Source organism: Maniola hyperantus, chromosome 13 (genome assembly GCF_902806685.2).
Source record: "Maniola hyperantus chromosome 13, iAphHyp1.2, whole genome shotgun sequence".
Taxonomy (NCBI): domain Eukaryota; kingdom Metazoa; phylum Arthropoda; class Insecta; order Lepidoptera; family Nymphalidae; genus Maniola; species Maniola hyperantus.
Genome location: NC_048548.1, coordinates 14,840,325 through 14,864,423, shown reverse-complemented (window position 1 = coordinate 14,864,423; position 24,099 = coordinate 14,840,325). Strand labels below are relative to the sequence as shown.

General features: G+C 41.1%; 1 protein-coding gene across 3 annotated transcripts in view; it reads right to left on the bottom strand.

Moving 5' to 3' along the window:
• LOC117987969 (sodium-independent sulfate anion transporter-like) overlaps positions 1-24,099 on the bottom strand; it is a 36,771-nt gene that overhangs the window by 434 nt on the left and 12,238 nt on the right. For all 3 annotated transcript variants that reach the window (XM_069502549.1, XM_069502548.1, XM_034975055.2), the window contains exons 2-12: positions 17,995-18,171; positions 13,884-14,150; positions 8,340-8,467; positions 6,063-6,155; positions 4,465-4,660; positions 4,064-4,228; positions 3,238-3,425; positions 2,525-2,639; positions 2,176-2,321; positions 1,672-1,830; positions 681-868 (exon numbers count right to left, since the gene is read on the bottom strand). In XM_069502549.1, coding sequence (XP_069358650.1) covers positions 681-868; positions 1,672-1,830; positions 2,176-2,321; positions 2,525-2,639; positions 3,238-3,425; positions 4,064-4,228; positions 4,465-4,660; positions 6,063-6,155; positions 8,340-8,467; positions 13,884-14,150; positions 17,995-18,171 — 1,822 coding nt within the window. The remainder of the gene's footprint in view (positions 1-680; positions 869-1,671; positions 1,831-2,175; positions 2,322-2,524; positions 2,640-3,237; positions 3,426-4,063; positions 4,229-4,464; positions 4,661-6,062; positions 6,156-8,339; positions 8,468-13,883; positions 14,151-17,994; positions 18,172-24,099) is intronic.

Genomic DNA, 24,099 nt, shown 5'->3' with positions numbered 1-24,099 from the left:
AAATAAACGTTGGTTCCGAAGAGAGTTTTCAATCTACTAACTCGTTGTCTATTTGCCTATGCATATTGTCTGATTAGTTTGTCAACTCAGACCAGCTTGGCGACTGGCTTACATGAGTTACATCGAGGAGAGGAGGACCTCATGATGATCTGCGTTGGTACCTACCTACGTGTAGGTGTGTAAGTTTGATTCTACATCTGTGATTCGACGGAGACCTCGGCCTTCGCCTAGATCTTCCTGACATCGGCAGTGATGTAGCGATCTATATTCTACTTGGTGGCATGAAAATGACTGGTTTGCCAGATAATATGGTACTACAATATGATTGGTCTGTCAACCTATCGTTTCTCTCAAAAAATTAAATACCTACCTACATAGATAATGAGTTAACCAGGATTCTATTTCCTTGGTAAACAATTAAAATCTGTGAGTCCTCGTGTTTGCTCTGTCTTAAGCAATTTCTGCTCAAATAATGCAGGTCTATGTGCTCGAAAGTCTAACCTTCCTGGTGTACTTAGTTGTAAGCGCTGTGCTCTTTATAAGACCCCGGATTAGATTCCCGGCAGGTGCAATTTGGGAATTTATAATTTCTAAATTGTCTCTGGTCTGGTCTGGCGGGTGGGTTAAGCCGTGCTGGAGCATCTAGTGTGGGACGCAGAATTTGCCGTGGTGGTGCTTACCAGGCCACTTGCTGCTTGGATTTGCTCTGCGCCTCCAGCAGCAGCCGCTCCAGCTCCATGCGGCACGAGCAGTGCACGAACTCGCGCGGCTTCACCCCCTTGAACACCTCCGCTATGGACGGCTTCACGTTGTAGAAGATGATGGTCTGCCCGCGCGCGTGGAAGTCCTCGATTAGCGACTTGATGCCCTGGAAACAGATCACCAACTTTGTTTAGCGAAACTAACTTAAGTAGCAAGTCTTTCATGAGTATATAGATTTTGTGCGTTGCTCTTCTCATCTAACTTACCTAGTAGGTAGCACTAAACTGAGACTTGTAGTCTACGTTTCCTAGCACTTGAGGTACGCGGCTCCAGCTTGGTAGAGCCTGTACTAAAATGAGATTATAGAGCCTACATCTAGCACTTGAGGCTACTACGTGGCTCCAGCTTGATACACTCTTCCTCTTGTGTACTAGAAGAAGCGATATTGTCTGAGCTTCATTATATTAACTCAGACATACTTCTGCAGACGCCGACACAGGGAGACATAAATTCACAGATACGGGCATCGACAGTAGAGGAGTTTGCTTGCCAATAAAATTGCGTGCACCATGTCAACTCCACAGACGACAAACGAGCTCCACATCATAGCCCCGAATCAAACTAAACCACCGGCGTCCTATACCTCGCGAATACTTCCTCGTGAACCGCGCTCCCCGGCGCTGGTATCAATGGCGCCAAAGCAGACGATACACCTGACGCCTCAATAACTGGAATTGACATCACTGGACGATACTACCATCGGATTGAGCCATCTATTTGAGACTTTACTGAACAGACACGGTCCCCGGACAACCCTGTTTAATAGAAAGAGCCGGTTATAAAATACCTGTGAGGACACTCTCCAACAAAGAAGCCAAGCCTCGAGTCTCGACACTCATAGCCCTGACTGACTGCGGTTCTCGGCCTGATAGTAGAAGTAGGTAGGTATGGAATGATGATGGGTAGTACCTTGGCGGCGGTAAAGTCGGCGGCTTGCACGTGATGCGCGTCCAGCACGAGCGGCGCGTCGCCGGCCGCCTTGCGCAGCGCGCGCCGCACGAACTCCGCCGCCGGGAACGCGAGCGCGCGGTCTACTGATGCCACCGCGTACCGCACACCGCCTTCCGACTGACAACAATAACCAACATCATGAGCGTAAATCTTTGAAAAAGTTGTTTTTGGACGTGTAATAACAGGCATAACCATGTTAGCTCCAGTCAGCAACCAGTCATGACGGTAGGAACTAGAAAGTTCTGGAGTGACTCCGCATACAAGTAGCATAGAACGCTATTCAGCTCGTTCAACCGACGACGGTGTAACGCGACGGGTGATGGGAAGTAACTGGATGTGGAACTGAGAACCGGGTGTCAGTGGTGCTGCCTGAAGACCTGTCCAACAGTGGCCATCAACAGAATAAAGCGGCGATGAAGAGAATATAGATATGATGTAAGTTTGAAGGTGTGGGTTACATACCACGGCAGTAGTGACCTTAACCGCGGGTCTGGCGGAGGCGTAGAGCAGGAACAGTAGGTTGACAGCGATACCCAGCACGATGCCCAGCTCCAGCCGCGTCACCAGGCACGCCGTGAACGTCACCACCGCTGGGATTATGTCCACCTCTGGGAATAACAAGATTACTCCAGTTATAACACTTATATAACCTACAAACAAGAGTTTTCGGACAAAATGAGCCAGAGAAATTCTTTTAGGGAATTTCAGTGGGAAGGAGTTCCATATACCTATTTTAATTATAGAAGGAATTTTGGTTTGACAATTTCACTGTATGCTTGTGGTAAGTATGGTAGGTACAGCAAATGCTTACTCTTCGTTCGCCAGATAGGTTTGAAGACATGCAGCTCCATCATGAAGACGACCGCCGCGATGATGACTGCTGCCAGCGACGCCTTCGGGATGTAGTAGAAGTAAGGAGTGAAATACTAGAACAAACAGGACCGATTCAGTGACAGTTTCCGTTGGTAAGTCGACAATAATTTTGAAAGACATCAGCTGTTTTGAAATCAATTTAACTACCTACCTACTTTGCACGATTGTAATAAATTCGAATGTTTGTATAATAAATAAGTACCTAGGTACCTATCTCCACTATTTTCTATTTTTGTCTTTCCAACCAGCTAGCTAGTTACCGAAAAGTTACCCTCCACTCAAGATTTCCTCAAACTAGATAATTAGGTAAAGTTCCATTTTTCGCTGACATGCTCAGCCAAAGAGCTTTACACAACTTTTAATATCCTTGAAGGTCCACCGCTTCGAACAGCGGTAGTGGTCATTGAAAGGTCTTCTACGTACCGCAAGGCATCGTCAAGGTGTGCACCCGTGCGTAGTCGATATTCTACGGTCACATAGCGAACCGTCTCCTCGTTTCTAATTCAAACTGCTAGGATATAGAACGCCCTCGCGGCATCACTTTTCCCCTCCACTTTTAATATGAGCACCTTCAAGTCAAGAATGAATAGACATCTAGGCAAGCGCGCTACTGCATCATGACTTGCCAGCAGGTCTGGTAAAGCTAGGTACCTGCAGAGCCAGCAGCACCAGCGCGCCGGTGTAGAGACCGCCCGCGGGCGAGGCGACGCCGGATGCGTGGTTCACGGCGCCTCGCGACAGCGCACCTGACACTGGCATGGACTCCACAAATGACGACGCTATGTTGCAAACTCCCAGCGCCACCATCTCTTGTGTCGCATCCACGTACTTTCCCTCCGCTGTAAAACAACATAATTTTATTACGGGATAGGTTTGTGTTTGATGACAATCATGGTTAATAATGAAGCAATGAAGCAATGAAGAGGTTTAGTTTGGGGTGTGTTTGCCTACAAGATGCCTATTCACTGTTGCCTTGAATGTATTTAGTTTATTTGTTGCAGGAAACGCGGATGCCGGAAGGAAATTCGATACCTTAGCGGTTTGTATCAGCAACGTTGACCAAAAACGTTTTGTGCGAGTAGATTGGATGTCAACGGTCAATCATATGAGGTCAATGTTCACGGGTTTTCACTGTTCTATGGTAGAATGTGAAGGAGGGTAGTTCCTGAACACACGCTCCAAACTAGGTACCTATATCCGATAGTAAAGACCGATAAGCAGGCAACATTGCGTCGGTGCTATAAGCTGAGCAATTTCGTCTGCGTAAATGATCGCTGTCGCCAATTAGATATACTTCGGGTGATCTATCGAGTCTAATGCATCGAGTTGGTACTTGGCAGAGTCATCCCAAAGGTGACATCATCACATACATCAATCAATGGGCCGGTTTGCGTCCGCTGCTGAACACTGGCCTTTCCGAGATGAACTTCAGTCTTTAATATAATGCAAGAAAGGAGGAGGAGGAAGTTCTACTCACAAAAAACCTTAGCAAGTGCGATGTTCTCGAGTATGGAGAGCAGGGGCACGACGAAGATAGCGGAGCCGAGGGTGGACGCCATTTCCGTGAAGGTGTACGTGTGGTTGCCCACCGTGGCGGAGAAGGGGGGCGGCGCGAACTGCGGCAGCCCCGCTTTCACGTTACCTGAAACATTTCAATTATTTACAGTCATATTGGGCAATGTCGAACGCATGCAAGAACCTGCTAGCTAGAAGCTGTGATCCTTATTAGAGTAAACACCTTTAAGTCAAAAGTAAATAGGCATCTTCTCAGCCAGAGCGCTTCATCTTAGGCTGCATCATCATTTACCAGCAGGTTTGATTACAGTCAAGCGCTAGCAGCCAGGCGCTAGTGTATAGATTCAAAGTTGAAGGGCGTACCGGTTAGCACGAAAGGCTGCTGGTTCTTGGTGTCGTAGTAGTAGGCCAGGCCGGCGCACACCAGCACCACGAAGATGTTGCGCGTGGTGGACAGGAACCACAGCGTCTGCGCCAGCGCGGCCTTCAGCTGCGAGCGCTTCTCCGGGTTGCCCTCCTTGTCCTCCGAGTCCGAGCCGATCTTTATGTCCTTCACCTTCTACAATATTAACACAACTTTTTTTGGAAAATATTACAATAAAACTTAAAGCTAGCCTTATCTAATTACTATACAAATCATGCCCGCGTGGAATGGTGCCAAGAATACTGGCTGCATTTCTGCGCTGGACGGCCAGGCTGACCAGTTGCGAAAAAAAATCAGCCAGCCCTTCTGTCACCAGATGAGGCTATTAATCGCGGTAAAATGTCTCGTATTTTTTTTGCACTAAGAACTCCACGGCAAACGGTCAAAAATGTAGGTAACTCTCGATAAGAGAGGCATACTATTGCGCCGCTTGCCGTTTCTTGATGCTGTCTCCCTGATATGACACGGGGCCAATGTGTCAACGCACGTTGCATCCCACATTAGCGCCCGTCCCCGTTCCCAGGGAACCAGCGTCAATCCATCAGGTCTGTTGCCATCATCCCGACTAATCCCTGCCGCCTGCCTGCCTGCGACGAGCATTAGCTCGTCGCAGGCAGGCAGTTGGTATTAACCAATCTTAAGGTTTACCAACTATTATCTAATTATTGATCGGTGCCGAAGGTTACAAAACAAGTGTAGAAATGTAAGTGACATCAGAGCAGCCTGACAGACATCATTGTTCCGGTAAACGAGTATTTGGCGAGTGAAGCGACCGCCACAATGGACGTAAACAGGATGCTCTCGGCTTAATACCCGCGGCGTTTAACTTCGATAACATCAGCACATTATCCAACAGCAAACAGTTTCTGTGGTTCACATCATTACAATTATTATAATAATATTTTTTTTATGTTTTCATGTTTTGATTGAATGTTACGGGGTAATGAGATTGAATCATCAGGTAGTTTTAAACTTATCTCCGCCATCTTCGATAGAATCCTCAACAAAAAAAACTAAGAACATAATTCAATATAGAACGCTACTATGGAATGTATAAAGTCATGTATAAATACCTGATATTATGGGATGCGGATAAAAACTACTTCCATTATAATTACTTAGGTTTTATAACTGCCCTATAAAGTCGGATTTAATGAAGATATTAAGAGTGGTCATATAGGTACGGGTAGCAGTTTACACGGACTGCTCGAGGTTCGACCAGTCGTTGCAGTTTCTATTTAACTGCAGTTACTAGGAGGGGCATAACTGCGACAGAGCAGTTGACGAATTGACAAGTCGAGAGCAGGCATGCAGATCCAGGACCAGTCGACCACACAACCACTAGGAGCAGTCGCGATCTTTCAAGCGGTCTTCAATATGATACATGTTAGCTTTGTAGTTTTGGTTTGAAGTAAACTTCTACAAGCGGCCCGTATATTGTCACTCTTAAGATCTACAGAACGCACTTCAGAGCTACATAACCGCGTCTCAGCGAAGTACGCTCTATAGATGTGAGCAGATATGATGTGAGTGTTACCCTCAGAAGCAGCAGTACAACGATGCACGACACGCCCAGCACGGTGTCCCACAATCTGGTTTCGCCGATATGCTCGTACATACCCGTCCACACCTGGAAACAGAAACACGTTACACACTGCCCATTAGAGGGATCTTCTCCCTCATCGACTGAACATAAGCTTTATATGTAATCTTTAATATACAGGCTGTAACCAGAACGCTAGCAAAAACTTAGCGTTATTGTTATAGTTACTATCTAAACAATCCAATACCAATAACCATTTGCCTCATTTTGTAGTTTTAGTGATTTGGTGTTTTTCAAACCCGCAATCTGGGGTTAATGCCCCACCTACGACGCGGCATTGACTCCGAGTGGCCTACTTACGCAACGTTAACCTCTAGCGTCAGTCAGATATTTTATTTGCAATATATCGTGTACTTTTACAATTGGAATTAACTATTTAAGTAAGTACATATTTTTCATTTTATTTAGGTAGGTACAAAAAAGAACGCGTGAAGTAAATAAGTCCAGTTACACAATTCTAGGCACGTGACCTTTAAAAATGCGAGCTACTTAGCTGCAGCCTGCAGCCTGCAGCCTGCAGCCTGCATGTCCGCATTTGTGTAAGTGCAAGGTGACAAGAGTTGCAGCACTGCGTAACGGCGTACAGTGAGGCGGCCCTTGATATTTGCGCACCAGTCGGCGACCGGCGTTACTTGTGGCACCCACGTCCCACATATCACATATCGTTGCTTCGCGTAAGGCAAAATTAGTTACTTTACAGGAGAGCGAAAAAACATATTATTGTTTCCAGAGGTTTGGGTTAGGTTTTTTTAAAATAAAAATGGCGAGCAAACGAGCAGGCGGGTCACCTGATGTTAAGTGATTACCGCCGACCATGAACATTTGCAGTACCAGAGGAAACACCAATGCGTTGCCGGCCTTTCAGGAATTTGTTGGTCCGCCCCTTGAATAACCCCATATTGTAATCTAATGGGGTTGTTTGATAGATACCGTGCAGTTACTTTTTAGCTTTATTTAACGAATAAATTTGACGTTATGTCAATTTTTGTATTGGAAATCTGTCAAAATGTCAAATTTTTCGTTAGGTAAAGTTTATCCAGCAATATTTGCTCCAGCAATGCACGGGGCTGCAATGGCTTGTATAGTATGGTATAATAATATTGTAAATTGAAAAATGAAAAAGAGCAACCGCCGAGTTTCTTGCTGGTTCTTCTCGGTAGGAACGGCATTCCGAACCAGTGGTAAATTAAAACTACCTGACTATTCATAAGCACTTGTAAAAAGTTTACATGAATAAAACATACCTATTCTATTCTATTCTATCACTCTCGGACGTTTACTTGTTCCTGATTGACCGAAACGACGCGTCCCTCGATTCTCTGGCGAATGTCATCAAATATTAAAACCACCAAACAATTTCTTACGTAGTGTTAGAACCTACTGATGCACAATTAAGAAAAATATTGTGCTGGTCGTTATAGTCCCTCCCCGTCCCGCCCCTGTAACCCCGCAGAACTATTCAGTGTAAACCTCTCCGTCGAACGACTGTAAGAAGTAGGTACTGTGGTTTAAATATATCGATAAGTTAAGAAGTTAATTGACGAAGGCCGATAGAAAGTCCCGCAAGGAGCAAAAAGTCAATCTGAATCCAAGTAAAAACTGATGATTAGGTACTTAGGTACTGTTTGTAAAACAAATATAAAAAAGCTCAAAAGCAATCTATAATAACAAACATTAAGTTTTTTATTTTTATTTTTTTTTTTATTTTTTTATTTAGACAAAAAAAAGCGAATAATTCACACCACACTTCCAGACCAAAGCACTAGACAAAAAGCCAAAAACAAAAAGTGGTAGATACCTTCTTAGCTTCCCATTTGTTGCAACTTATGACGTGATCAAAATAACTGTTACTACACCTACCTACTAGCCCGGAGCCCGGACCTCTCGAGTAGGAAGCCGTCATCATAACCACTGGGCTATCACCGCATTGAATCGCATTGAGAAGGAATAAGAAACAGGTACTTAACTAGATTTTATTTTATAAATGTCAACAATTGCATTTGTTTCTGCTTCAGTGTAAATTGCAAACGTAATGACATTCAGACCAATTGCTATCGTTCCAGGAAGCATAGATCCTGATCAGATCGTCCTCACGATCTATCCGTTCACCAGCACGTACTTAATAGCTATAATTACTGCATTGTGATGCAGAATTAGCTATGAGGATATTAGAACAGGTAGGATTCAATCAGAGCGCAGTAGAGGTGTCACCTGTAGGAACTTTCCGCCGGGGAAGCTGAGGCCGAGGATGTCCTTGACCTGCGTGGTGGCGATGATGATGGCGGCCGCGGACGTGAACCCCACGGACACCGGCCCGCTGATGAAGTCGATCAGGAACCCTGGAACAAACCCTCTATTAATGCCGGACTGGGGTCGCAAGAGCTATGCTTTGGGAACAGTGAGGAGACTTGACGAAATGATTCTTCTGGTAGGAGATATCAAAACCTCACTTCTCTATGTACGCCCCAAGTTACACTACACCACTATTGCCCCCTTTGTCGGCACGGGAGCTTCGGGACCTTCGAATAGGCGTAAGCCATCATACGCGTCAGCCATAGCTTTAGTTTGTGAGGTACTCTACTGGCGTTCTTTCTGTCATACTCGTATATCAAGTCCACAGCGCCCCATCCAATAGCTTATTAAGTATTTAAGTGTCTATCCATTAAAATTTTTCTGCACCCACCAGGGATTATGCAGTGCAACTCAGGTACTGAAGGTAATCGTTCAACGAACGAATCATAAAATCCGATTCTTTAAGCCTTAAGGACTTCTTAACTCTGGGCTGCTATTGAGAATTTTGTAACAAAATATCCCAATAACACTGTAGCGCGTTGGACTCGAACCTGGGACTATCCGTAGTAGAATAAGCTACAATAGCCACTGGAATTAGACTAATGAACAACTTACAAATCTCGCTTACATATCCGAGTCGGAAATATTACAAAGTCGGAGTTTCAATGAGAACTGGCTCAGAATAATGTTCCTTTTAGGGCCAACGGAAACTACAACGCCAAACGAAGCACTGCCAAAGTTTAATAACCCCGATCACATTCCTATACCTGTCACATATATCTGCCACAGTTAAAAGCAAATAAGAGTAAAGAAAGAAGCCCAGAACATCATGGCGAAATCTGTAGGTCGATATCGTAAAACCTGCATCAATCACTATTGCAATCTCAATTGTTGTCATTGTAGTTGTCGTTGTACTGCAAGCGAGCAGCTGATCACTCGACTCCGCGAAGTTCTGTCTGTACTCCCTACAACTAAAATCTTTTTATAAAACACGAAGTCAGAAGCTCGCAAAAGAGGTGCTGAATGCAGTGAGCCTACGAGATCGTGTGGAGCGAAGGGGGGAGGTAATCCCTGCCTGAAATCGAACCCGAGACTCCCACTAATGAGACCACAGCGCTTACCACTGCGCCAGTGAGCTTCAAAGAACATATTAAGTCGGTAGTTATTTTTTAATAGAAAACATTGCAATAAAACCTTAAGCTAGCCTTATCTAATTACTGATTTACTACATAAATCATGCCCACGTGGAATGGTTCCAAGAATACTGGCTGCATTTCCGCGCTGGACAGCCAGGCTGATCCGTTGCACAAGAAATGAGCCAGCCCTTCTGTCAGCAAATGAGGCTATTAATCTCGGTGGAATGTCTCTTAATTTTTTCAAGTCTTACTAGAAATTTTATAATGTAAGTACCTAGATAGCCTTTATAAAGTAGATACACGTGTCAAAAATGACATAACTGCACACCCCTGCCTCGAGTAATGAGTGGTGGATGTGTGGTACGGAGGAGAAACACCAACTAAGGTCAGAGCTACCTAAGTACAGTAATTGTCAAGTAATGCCTTGTTTCCGGCGATCGCTAATGACGAGGTTTAGGTGCCATTCATCTTCAACGTGATGTCGGAATGACGCGCGAATTCTGCTGAGAAGCCGACATTTGTCGATGGAGTTTGTTTTTACCCGACTACGGCAAATGTAAATGTAAATGTATTTATTTGTAAATGTTAAGTTGTTGAATAATAAAAATTATGTAATAATTACAAACTCTTTGTTTTCATTGATTTCTCTTTTACGGCATTTGTCCTGATATCGTATTCTGGAACAGGTAGTCGAGCTCGTCGAGGAGGGTCTCGTGGCGGTACTCGAGGCGCACGTCGGGCACGTTGGCAAAGCCAAAAGGAGAGGGTTATGATTTTGGCAGTCTGTATTTACGTATGTATGTTTGTATCCATGTGTGTTCCACTGTAGCGTCTAAACTATGGGTCGATTTTGATGAATGAGAGCTCAAAATATGTGGTTCAAACTCAATCCGTTGCACTATTGTCGTATCGACTCCTAATAGCACAAGCTTTCGTTGGAAGGGAAAAGGGAATATTACTAATATTATAAATGCGAAAGTGTGTCTGTTTGTCTGACTGTCTGTCTGTATGTATGTCTGTCTGTCTGTCTGCTAGCTTTTCACGGCCAAACAGTTCAACCGATTTTGATGAAATCTGGTACAGAGTTAGCTTATATTAACCCGGAAAAATAAAGAGTTCCTACGGGATTTTTAAAAAACCTAATTCCACACAGACAAAATCGCGGGCATCATCTAGTATTAGTATATATTTTTTAACCGACTTCAAAAAAGGAGGAGGTTATCAATTCGACTGTATGTTTATTTTTTGTATGTTTGTTACGCGATTACTCCGTCAATTATGAACCGATTTTGATGATTCTTTTTTGTTTTGTAGGACATACTTCAGAGGTGGTCCCGTTTAAATTTGGTAAAGATCTGATGAATATCTTCGGAGATGGAGAACGGAACTCCTCAATGGATAAGAGTAAATTGCTCGCGATCAGTATAATAGCTTAGTAAACAGTAGGTTTTTAACTAGGCATATTATCATATTTTAGTACAATGGGGCCACTAAAAATTGTGAATTAAAAAAAAATCAAAAAAAAATAAAAACCGACTTTAATAACTACAAACACTAAAAAGTAAAAAATTATTTAATTTATTACCCAATATATTATGTACACAAGAGTTATTGTAGTTCTATAGTAATATTTTTTGGAGTCGGTGCCAATGAGGTGCCAATGTGGAGTCACAAAATAATATGCAGAGTAGGTTCGTGCGGCTAATTGGCACCGGCTCCAAAATATATTACTATAGAACTACAATACTTAACTCTTGTGTACATAATATATTGGGTAATAAATTAAATTATTTTTTACTTTTTAGTGTTTGTAGTTATTGAAGTCGGTTTTTATTTTATTTTTTATTAAAAAAAATTTTACTTATAAAGTCATAGAGATCTATATGTTTATTGTTTCACGATAAATAATAGAAACGTCACAAACGTTGCAAAATGTCGTTTTGTAACTTTCCACGGCCGGGCACGTGCGTTGCGCGACGCGCGTCGCGCCTTCAGGAATTTTCGGAAGCGAGTGAAAAAATGCGTGAACAAACCGCTCAGGCATTTGTTACGTGCAGTAATTATATGTGGCTTTTTGTTATCGGGCCATTTTAACTGAATAACGTAACTAGGTTGATGACTGTTATGTCGTCATAGTAGAAACTTAAAACACCGGTTATATTTGTGCCATATTAATTACTAATAGCTGATGCCCGTGATTTAGTCCGCGTGGGTTTCGGTTTTTGAAAATCCTGTGGGAACCTACAATATGTCGTTAAACCACGGAGCTTAAAATCATGTTATTTACAGTTTAATGTTGCTAATAAAATATACTTTGCTGAAGTTATAATAGACGCCAAATTGTTAGTTAGGAAGCAGCTTGATTTTTAGATTAAAAACTCCTAGACAACGCGATCGTTATTGTTTTTAAAGAAAAAGTTGTATCAGCAAGAATACCGATACATATTGAATAGACAATTTCGTGACAACAAAGTGTTTTCAGCGTTTTTTGCTGTCGAACCTTAAACTTGGTTTGCATCAATCGGAAGCGTGTTGCGACCTCACTCCTCACTCCTCACTCCTCACTCCTCACTCCTCAGCTGGTATTCACGAGATGAGACAATACGCCCGCGTCATTATTCGCCAGCCTCCACTGGGGTATTGTCTCCTAACAATGTCCACAAATTCCTGCGAGTTTAGTACGAGTTGGTGCTTCTCGACAACGTTGATAGATTTCGAGCATCGAAACACTAGGTTTAACGTAAAATTTCTTACATGACATCATACAGATAAAAGTTAGCCTATGACTGCATTCTCACCTGATGGTAAGTGATAACGCAATAAAAAATAGAAGTAGGCTAACCTGGAAAGGGTAATAGCAGTATTTTATTAAACTTATATCTAAATATATAAAAGAGAAATACTACTCACTCACTCACTCCCTGACTAATCACGAAATCTCAGGAACTATAAAGCCTACAAACTTGAAATTTGGAAGGTAGGTTCCTTCTAAGATGTAGGTGTCAGCTAAGAAACGGTTTTGAGAACATCCCCCCTAAGGGGGTGAAATGGGGGGTGGAAGGTTGTATGAAAGTCCTATGTTTCTGAAGTTAGTCGTGAAAATCGACATTTAGGTTAATAGGTTAAAATAATAAAAATTTGTGTAAGTCAATTTGGGAAATTCCCCCCTTAAGGGTGGTAAAATAGGGGGGAAATGTTTTTATAGATAAGTTTTGACTATTGTTATTTTTACATGAAATTTGAAACGTAGGTTCTTTCTAAGGGGTAGGTATAAGATAAGAAAGGATCTAACTAAATTCTCCCCTTAAGGGGGTGAAATGGCGGTTGAAAGGTTGTATGAAAATCCTATGTTTTTGAAGTTAGAGATATGAAAATTGGCATTTAGGTATTATGGGTTCCGAGCCTTAAGGTTAGACTGAGTGAGTAGGTAAGTGAGGCCTTTTGCAGCGGTAAAATTTCAGATCTCATGAGAAACCAGAAATTTTACGCGGATGAAGTCGCGGGCAACTGCTAGTTACTTATATGTAAATACATGCCTTGGTATGTATAAAAGGCATGTATTATACCTACGTGGCTACAGCACCACAATATGGATAAGAAGTAACTGTAAATCCAAACATGCAATAAATAAATTGATTGATTAATTAAAACAAGGTACTTTAGCTGACTGTCATCGTCTCCATCTATTGCCGGCACACTGGGCAGGGGCTTCATCTCAGAATGAGAAGAATTCAGACCATAGTCTACCACGCTAAACAAATGCGGATTCGCAGACTTCATTACACCTTTTAAGAACAATAAGGAGAACTATAAATTATACTCAGGCCTGCAGGTTTCCTTACGATGTTTATCTTTACCGTTAGTCTACCGCTGGTCTATTTTAATTTGACTTTATCACAGATAAAATACATAGTTTCGTGGAGCAGCGTTTCGATAGTCGATATCTACAAACGTTGCCTCGTGCTAAGGCTAGTGCTGGAGACGCACGAGGCGGTGAAAGACCCACTGTGCTCTCTGTTTAACATTTACACAATCTAAAGAATGCTGTAACAAAGCTATAGCTGCTGTTTTATCTCAAGAAAAGGTTTCTATAGCGCATTGTGTTATTCACTTCATAATATAGGACATACGCGTAAGTACCTAGGCACTAGGTAGGTGATAGGTACCTAAACTTGTTAAATAAACACCACTTTGTAAAGATTCGTACTGGATTGTGATAATATTAGTACCAATAGGGCATAGGAATTAAGGGTATCCTAAGGGTATCTTTTCCTTGCTACGATTGAGAAAAATGAGGATGGCGATGGGGCCGATGGCGGAAGCTCACCTAACTGAAGTATGCCCATGATGAGCTCCACACATCCGCTGAGGAAGGACAGCAGCACGGCGAACTCGGGCCCCAGGCCGTGCAGGTTCTCGCGCGTGAGGATGGCGGCGATGGCGGTGGGGCCGATGGCGGAGTCCTTGACGGAGCCGAACACGGTGTACACGAAGCACGCCATGAAGGAGGAGTACAGGCCGTACTGCGGCGGCAGGCCCGCCACGCCCGCGTACGCTATGGCCTGCGGGATCACCGTCAGGCCCACGGTGATGCCTGCCAACAAAACCATTTGTCCACTCATTGCCTCTGGCTACAAATTAAATGTATCTATGTATATTCTAAAATGGTTTGATAGACTGACTGCGTGCAACTAAACTCAACTGACAGGTCTACGTATTGCTATCCCATTGTAGGTTAGCTCTAGATTATTAGTTCCTCCTCATGCGTACGCCATTCTTCCCGGTGCAGTGTTGGGATGAATAAAAGTAAAAAAAACCCGCGATCAGTTAGTTTAATAAACAGTACCTAAGTAGATAGACTTTCAACCACACATACATAAGCATAACATACATATTATCACAAATTGAGGTCAGTTTCTTATTTGTAATTTACTTTCAAGTAGGGCATACTTTTGATATAGCCCTTGAATGGTCCAAATTTTACATGTCAGGGTTCTTAGCTCGTTAACCATTTGTCAACTGAGCAAAATACGTGACCAATAATAATACTTATCTAATTTCAATATTTTACTAGATCATTCCGCAGATCTATGACAACAAAGAGTCTAGACTCTACATCTAGGCCAGGTCTTGCGAAACACCTGAAAAATAGACAAAAGTCACACCAAATTAAATATCTCTAATTTCATGCTCGAGCAAAGCTTCGTTTTTTGAGAAATTCATTGTTTATTCAATGTTGAGTCGTTATCCTATCTAGAATCTAGCGTATAATTAAATATGTTAAAATACTATGTGCAGTGCATGCTATATTGTGCCTTTCTTTAAGTTACATATTCATGGCATTGCTTTAGAAACCATTATGACTAAAATCTCAACCAACCAGCTTTTAGAAGTAGCGAGCAAACAAGCATTACCATCATGAGTATGTCAAGCACCAGAGAAATTACCAATGGGTTGCGAGCATTTTAAGAATTTGTTAACCCCATAGCCCCATAATGGGAACACCGCAAAAGTAGTTGATTCCACAATTTATTGTACGTGGAAGATATGATCTGTCAACACGATTTATCGAAGTACTTTCCAAGTATACCTTAGGCACCCAGCCCCCAGGTACACCAACGACTGTTTGACTGTACTTATAGTCTCATAAAGTACTTACTAAAAGTTAATTAAACACTTTTCACCTAGGTAAGTAACTGCGTTTCAGTAGCAATGGGATCTGTTTTCCGAACCGGGTAAGAGTCTTATACTTATAAATAATATACTTTAAATAAATAGGGCATAATGTTGGTACAAGAAAAATGCAGAAAGTATACAATAATAGTTAGACGCCATAACATTCTACTACATTAATTATTGTGTGCAAATTAAAAATTTACCTTTTTGATTTGTCAGTGAAATGCAATCCAATGACAAATAGGAGCTCGAGCGCAGCAGGCGCAATTTTTTTTTGTTACTAAAAAAAAGTGATTTTGTCATGATTGGGCGCCTCTAATATCTAGCCGCCCTAGGCCCGGGCCTACAGGGCCTTAGGGCAAATCCGCCACTGCCCATAATATTGGCTTACACGTTTAATTTTTAGAGAGAGAGAGAGAGCAAATACCTATGCATGATAAAATTGATAGCAACATCAAATACGAAATGTCATTGAAGTACATCGAATCGTGGAGATAACTAAACGATCACTGAAGCGTATCGCGCACGCGTCCGAGCCAACCCAGGCACATTACATTAAATAAGTACTTTAATATCATTTCTAGTGCCATTGTGTGGTTTATATTGAAAATTTTAAATTATCTGCGGAAAATCAACTTCCTCTAAACGTGCGAAATCTAATTGTTGAGATATGAAACATAGTAGCAAAAAAACATCGTAAATATTGTCACTGATAAAGTTTTTGTCAAAGTTTTTGTGCCAACTTTAGGCGGTTTGGTTTTTCTGATCATTAAATCAATAGATTTGGAGGAAAAAAACGTTGATTTGAACGAGTAGGTACTTTTTAATTGGAATACGACGATTGTCTTTGATCCCTTCGTTTTCTAATTTAAGCTCATCTTTGTCCTTGGATAACTTTATTGAGAAGTTCCTTGTCAACTTCTTTTGCACTTTAATTTTTTCGACCACTTTTCGTTTGTCACCGTTTTTCCGAAGGCATTCCAAACCAATGCAGTGCTAGATGCATTTGACGATTTTTTTTCTAAATTTTTAAGGATCTTTTGATCACTATGTGACTGTCAGATTCATAATAACCTAATTAAATTTCATAACTTCTTAACTTAGTACATAATAACCTTACGTTTCTATTATCCTTAAAATGTATTTAAAATGGTACTTGTAAAAACTTATTTGAATAAAAAATCTTTGTATTTCTATTTCTTCTAATGATTATTTCGAATGATGATCGAGTTAGAAGTCTGACTAGGAAGTTATTCCATGTCTCTACATAGGTATAAGCAAACCTAAGTGACCTGGCAAACATCCACTGTTAGCGAGGCACATAAGTTTGCTTGTCTGCTTTTAACAGCATTTACTTATTCAAATGATTATGGTAGTTAAGTAGACGCTGGTGCTTGAAACACCTAATATGCAAAGCAAAGGCAAAGAGACGAAAACATCGAGTGCCTATGTTTTGTGCTGCTTTCACCTTTAATGATAGTTGAGTTTTAATTTTATTTTGTCCATTTATCTATTTGGACTGTCATAACGAATTTGATAGAACAGTTCTTGAGTCCACTTCGAAATATCACATTCTATTAATTCATCATCATCATCATCATCGACCGAAAGACGTCCATTGCTGGACATAAGTCTCTTGTATGGACTTCGACACTATTCTACCTACCATTCTTCTCCTTCTACCTTTGACCCAAACCCGCGAATAGACCACTGACACCTTAACTATTAGGCTATACCTACCGCTAAGTTTTTGGAGTTACGTGTGTTTTAGGAAACTAAATGTCACTACGGTGAAGGAAAACATCGTGAGGAAACTTGCATGTCTGGGAGTTCTCCATAATGTTGTCAAAGGTTTGTTTGTTTGTGTGCCAATCCACACCGCAATTAACACCAGTCGGAAGAGCCGGTTGGTGTGAATTGGCGCAAGATGTAGGAGAGAAGCGGCAGTTATTGGGTAAGAGGCTAAGGTCCTTTTTGAACAAGTAAAGTAATAGGTTATAGGTAACCAGTGGCGTGCACAGGGTTTGAAACCAGGGTAGGCATTAGTTAGGTAGGAACCTATTTACTGGCAGGTCATTATGTGCATGTGAAAAATATGCATTGAGCTATTACAACTGGGATAAGCAGTGCATTTATTCCTTTATGACCTGCACGCCACTGTAGGTAACCATAGGATCAGCTCGATGCATTGGACTCGGTGGACCGTCGCGCTAGAAGACTGATTGGTGACGAAGCGCTGGTCCATTCTAAACTTTAAAGTTTGGAACATCGGCGCAAAGTTGCATGTCTGTGCTGAAGAACTTTTCCACCTTATTCCTCCTTCCCCTTTCTACTATCGTACCGCAACGATCTGCACCCGTACGTACCTAGTCGAAATTCCACGGATACTTACGAAGCGATTCGCCTCCTCATTTCTAATTCGTACCGCTAAGATTTGGAACACCCTTCCAGCATCAGTTTTCCCCTCCAAATTATAATATTATGAATACCTTCAAGTCAAGAGTGAATAGGCATCTTCCACGCAAACGCGCTCCATCTTAGGCTACATCATCACTTGCCACCAGATCTGACCTCCAATTGTGTAAGAATAACCATTTCATGGCTATCGCAATCGTCAAGAATTCTGCCCTTTGATTGGCTGTGAAAAAATGTAAACAGCGAATCAACCAATCAAATGGCAGAATTTCAGTTATTTTACACAATTGGGGGGCAGATTGCAGCCAAGCGCTGGTCTATAATATTTGTTTTAAATGTTGGTGTACCTGCTATGATATCCGCTAGTCCACTTCGGAACGAGTAGTTGGGCAGCCAGGCGAGGATGGGTATCCTCCGCAGCAGCGTCTTCTTGGAGCAGCAGGCGCGCAGCCGCCGCGCCGCGTCGCTCTTCCACTTGCTCTTCTTGCTCGTGGAGGGGTAGGGGGGGTAGCCTCCGTTGGACACTGCAACAGGGAACTATTTCAATGTCATCATCATCAACAATCCATCTCCGACTCACTAATGGACACGGGTCTCCTTTCGAAATGAGAAGGATTGACAGCAAGTTATGCTTTAACCACAGTTTTACGATCTTTAAAGGTGAATGAAATTGTTTAAAACGCATATAACTGCGTCTAACATTAAAATAACATTAAAAGTTAGAGGTGCGTGCTCGGGATCGAACCCCGACTTTCCGAATTCCCTTATCTTTACCACTAGGCTAGGTTTATTATCATAGTTCCATAGTTATCATAGTACAACCACGTTACAGCTTATTCCCACTGATGGTTCATGTCAACAAAAATCACTGAAGGAAAAGATCCTGTAGATTATTTGATCCTTCAGTGTAGTTTTTTTTAAAGAATATTAGCCATATTAATTACTAGCTTTGAGTAGCTTATGCCCGCGACTTCGTCCGCGTGGACAACACAAATTTTAACCCCTAATATTTAACACCATTAGGGTTACCCACCACCAGTCCAGTAGTTTGAGCTGTGCGTTGATAGATCAGTCAGTCAGTCAGTCAGTCACCTTTTCCTTTTATATAACAAAACAACTTTTCCTTTTATAGATAACAAATATTCCCCTTTCCCCTCCAACTAAGCGTAAAGCTTGTGCTAGGAGTAGGTAGAACAATAGTGCAACGGGTGGGGTTTGAACCTCCGACCTTTCGGAATGCAGTCCGCTCCCTAACCGTTGAGCTATTGAGGCTAAGATTATTTTGATCTTCTTAAATAATATAGTTTCTTGTAATACTATAACAGCCGCTGTGTGTGTGGTTTGTTTGTTTGTTTGTTTGTTTGCAGGATTATCACTTTATTATTGATCTATTGTTTAATTTATTTATATAGATAGTAATTATTGTGTCATCCATTATTTAATAGAACTTCAAGGAATATTTGCAATAAGTGCTGAATATTGCAACTTTTGTGATTTTCCCGAAAACTTTTGATGTACCTAGACTTGATTGGCGCTTCAAAATATTTTATTTATTGATTTACACAATTTAAAAATCTTTATTGTTTATCGTTAAAAAAAGCTGTGGCCTAGTGATTAGAACGTCCGCCTACTAATCGGAGGTCGGGGGTTCGATCCCGGGCACGCACCTCTAACTTTCGTTAACGTTTTAATTAATTAAATATCACTTGCTTTAACGGTGAAGGAAAACATCGTGAGGTAACCTGCATGCCTGAGAGTTCTCCACAATGTTCTCAAAGGTGTGTGAAGTCTACTAATCCGCACACGGCCAGCGTGGTAGACTATGGCCAAAACCATTCTCACTCTGAGAGGAGACCCATGCTCTGTAGTGAGCCGGTGATGGGTTGATCATGATGATTTAAAAAAAACTTTTTTATTCAAATAAACTTTTACAAGTACTTTCGAATAGTCGGATGCATCTACCACTGGTTCGGAATGCCTTTCCTACCGAGAAGAACCAGCAAGAAACTCGGCGGCTGCTCTTTTCAAATATTTGATATAGGTACAAGATTGTTTATCGTATAAAAAATTAAAATACAGGAAACATTTTAAAAGCGAATGGCGACCTTATCGCAAAATTGACCTCTTCTAAGGCGACCCATACAATAAGATCTCATAGATCTTATAGTATTCTTAGATGAATGATAAATGCTTGAAGTTAATGAACCTACATCACCCGTAAATTGTCAAAACCCGTCTAATCAGACATTACCAGAAGTGGTGCCTGTAGGTAGGCGACCTACGAAAATCTAGTCTAATAAAAGCACCTCGAGGTAACCCAGTTGTAGTTGCACTTTACAGTCACACCTACTTGTATTATTTTTTTACATTGACTTAACTTGGTATAAAAATAAAGTAAGATAAAACAAGATTGTAGCCGGAAAGGAATTAGGAAGTATGATAAAAATAATATCCTATCTCTCTACTGCCAAAAATAAGACGCTAAGTCTGTAATTTGGATAAGGCAGTTGGTAAGTCGTATATCGTTGACTAAGATCATTGAACCAAATGACAAGTAGATGTTTAAGACTATTGTTAGCATAAAAAGAGTGGTGAAACTATGGTGAAACCTACTTTTGTATGGTGTGGGCCGTAGGCCGCACTGCAAAAGTTTATATTGCTAGGTATGTATGCACTATGCGTGTTGTCATTAGGTGATATGCAACTAATTAATTAATCTTTTAACACTTACCTACCCAATTTGATTTCAGCGGTGAAGACCAAACAGAGTCAGGTCATTTTGTAGTTTACTCCTAGGTACGCTAATAAACACGTCACAAATTATTATTGAGACATCATTTTATGACGTTAGTTGTCGAAACAGCTGTTCGCATGTATTGTTGGTAGCTCAAAGCAAAGATACGCCAATTACACGGAACAATTAAACATATCAATATTTTGTGAATATTAATCATTCGGATTTTTGTTTTCTGAAACGTATAGAGCCTAGGTAGGTACCTACGTAGAATTTTTTGCGTAAGCAAAATTTTACCGCGATTTGTTCCGCAGAATTCTGAGTGAAAGATTTTATTTTTATTTTTAGTTTGTTCATCAGGACGGTAATATAAATTGCTGGACAGTTTAATACTCTCCACTCTCGGCTCATTGATATTCATCATCATCAGCCTGTGAACGTCCACTGTTGGACATAGGCCTTCCTCATCCAACGACTTCCTGCCTGCCTCTTTACATCGTGGGTCCATCGTGCTGGAGGGCGTCCCGCACTAGGCTTGCGCGGTCTATATGCACCATCGATGAGTCACTGCGCAAAGGTGTGTATTTGGTTTATGTGACAGTATTTACCTGTTATTTAATTAATGCGGTAATACAGATATTGAAGTAGGCAGTTTCGCAGGTAGGTCAGGTTCGCGATGACTGCTGAACTTGTCACTAATTGCGACATATTGGCCTTGATTGCAAGTGCGGTGTGTTTCTGTTGTCTATGGGTGCACGTGAACCCGCACGCACCCACGGAGCACGGAGGTTGTGATTAATATCACATTTTTAGGGATCTACAGCGCAGTTTTACGATATGATCGCGAGTAGCGTATTTCTAGAGAAAAAAGGAACCCTTCTTATTTCTTAAAGATTAAGAAGATCTTATTGAATTAATTGAAGAGGTAATAGCCCTATTAATTTGTATTAAAAGGAAGCTCTCATTATTAATTGGACAATTACAGAGAGGAGTCCAATTCTCGTTCTCAAGATTAAGAATTGTTGTTCCCAAGTGTTGGATTGAAGAATTGAATTTGAAGGCAAAAGAGCTCCATGTCGACAACGGACAAAGACTAGATATTCCTACCTACTTAAAGTTTAGAGGATTGATAGAGAATCTTTTAAACCGCCAAACTTCGTTCTGAAGAGGGTACGCGATGGTGATGATGATGGTCGATGCTTTTTAGAATATAATAGAATAGAATAGAAATAATTTTTTTATTCAATTATACTTTAACAAGTAGGTACTTTTGAATCGTCAAATGCATCTACCACTGGTTCGGAATGATCTACCTACTGAGAAGAACCAGCAAGAAATTTTTGCTTTTCTGCAACCCAAAAGATTTACATTGTAGAACAGTGAAGGACCTGAAATAATAGAATTTATTAAATCTCGTCAAATATAAGTACCTAATTGTAAAATACCGATTTAATTTGTCTTAATTTTTTGTAATGGATTTTTTACAAAGTTAATTATACTTTCAGTTTGAAGGGCATCCGATAGTTAAGTCAATCAGAAGAAAAACCTAGACCTAAAATACGGCGAGTCTATGACAGCACAATAGTTCAGTCTGCAAGGACTTGTGGGTTTTTGTGGCGATTCCCACAGACTTACAAACGGTTACATTACGACATAGCTTCCTTGTAAATAATTAAAATCCCAGCAAAAGAGTCTTTTTGCTGTCCAAGTCAATCAGTTAAATATTAACTTGATAATAATAATAATCGATAGGTAATTATTTTCTCTTCAATCGTGACTCGTGAGATGATTGCTAAAATTAATTGTCTATGGTTAATTACATTATTTCTCTGATTAATTGTTGCATAACATGCAGGTAATTGACCGATTAAAACGAAAAAGTTATCTGTTTGAATTGTGTAATAATTTAATTGCTATTATTATTCAAAAATATATAAAAATATATAAATATTCGTATAAGAAATAGTCCTGACTTTATCTAAGCTAGATATGTTTCTTACCTGTGTAGTGTGTACTGGCTGACCTATAACATTTATAGGTTTGCAGTTTGCTTATCAAAGCGCGGATAACTTGGCTGATTTAATTTATTGTAGCTGCTTATCATAGCTTGTACCTATTTGTTCAGTAAATAAAATAGATTGAGTGTATCCGTAAATCGTTAATTATTTATAGCTACGTCTACATGTGAAAGCAGTGAAACTTGTAATACAAGATGCTTAGGATATACTTATTACAAGATCCTCACCTTATCTGACCTACTAGGTCAAGATAAGGTGAGGTCAGGTTGGATCTAACGAAACACAGGGAACAACAAGCTTAATTTGCTAAAATCCTAACCTATATAACCTAAAACAACCTACCTAAAGTATATAAAGAAGAGGCAGCCTAAGATGGAGCGCGCTTGCCTAGAAGACGCCTTTTCACTCTTGACTTGAAGGTACCCATACACAACACACTTTCGCATTTATAATAAGGATGTACCTGTAGTACTTTTTATTCCGGAAAATCAAAGAGTTTTCACGGGTTTTAAAAAAACCTAATTCCACGCAGACGTAGTCGCGGGCATCAGCTAGTTAAGAACTCGGCATTAAACCACGTGTTTTGGCGTTAGTACCTACACAGTCGACTTGTCGACTGTGTAGGTACTAACGCCAAAACAAGCCACTCCTGTGATCGCCTTGTCTTGCAGGATGGAGGGTACCCGAGGGCGAGGAAGATAACCCTTGGGATGGACCGACGAAATGCAATCTGCTAGGTATGGTATGGTTATGGATTGTGATGAAGAGCCGATAGTCATGTGTTCCGTGTATCGGATCTCGGTAACAATGGCGACGACCGCTCAGTTACCGAGTTACCGTCAAGACGAGGACAATGGCCAATAACCATCGCGGACCATTGTGACCATCGACCATTTTGCATCACAAGTACATTGTAGCTTCAATCACTGTAGGTTTAGCAGTTTTAAATGTTACTATCTTTCATGACATCTTTTAGGTGAGTAGTTCAGAACATCCTCGTTGGTAGCGTTTGTTTTAAATATATAAAAAAAAGATACACCTATATACTTAAATGCAGTGAATAAAGTGATGTCTTGATTCTTGTGTAACTATTTAATATTTATCTAGTGTGGAAAGGTGTGCAGAATGTAGGTAGGTACTAGGTAAGGTAGGTAGGTAGGTAGGCAGATAGGTAGGTATGAAAATGAAAAATGAAAATGAAAATGAAAATCTTTTTTTATTCGTATAAACTTTTACAAGTGCTTACGAATAGTCGGATGCATCTACCACTGGTTCGGAATGCCTTTCCTGCCGAGAAGAACCAGCAAGAAACTCGGCGGTTGCTCTTTACACAGGGTACACTGTGTATTCACAGGGAAGTGCGTATTTACCTAGTTTACGCAAGTTCTGGCGGAGTGATATCGCAGTGTCCATCAACCAACTTGTTTGACTACTAACTACTAACTAAGTACCTACCTTATACCTAAGTTAGAAAGGTGAAATGTTTACATCCGTCCGTCTGTATCGCTACAACCTATTTTATAACCGTATAAGCAGGTAGGTATATATAGGTACTAGTTGACGCCCGCCACTTCGTTCATCCCGTGAGAACTCTTTGGTTTCCGGGATAAAAGTAACCTTTTTTTAAATTCAGATACAAGTTAGCTCTTGACTGCAGTCTCACCTGGTGGTAAGTGATGATGCAGTCTAAGATGGAAGCG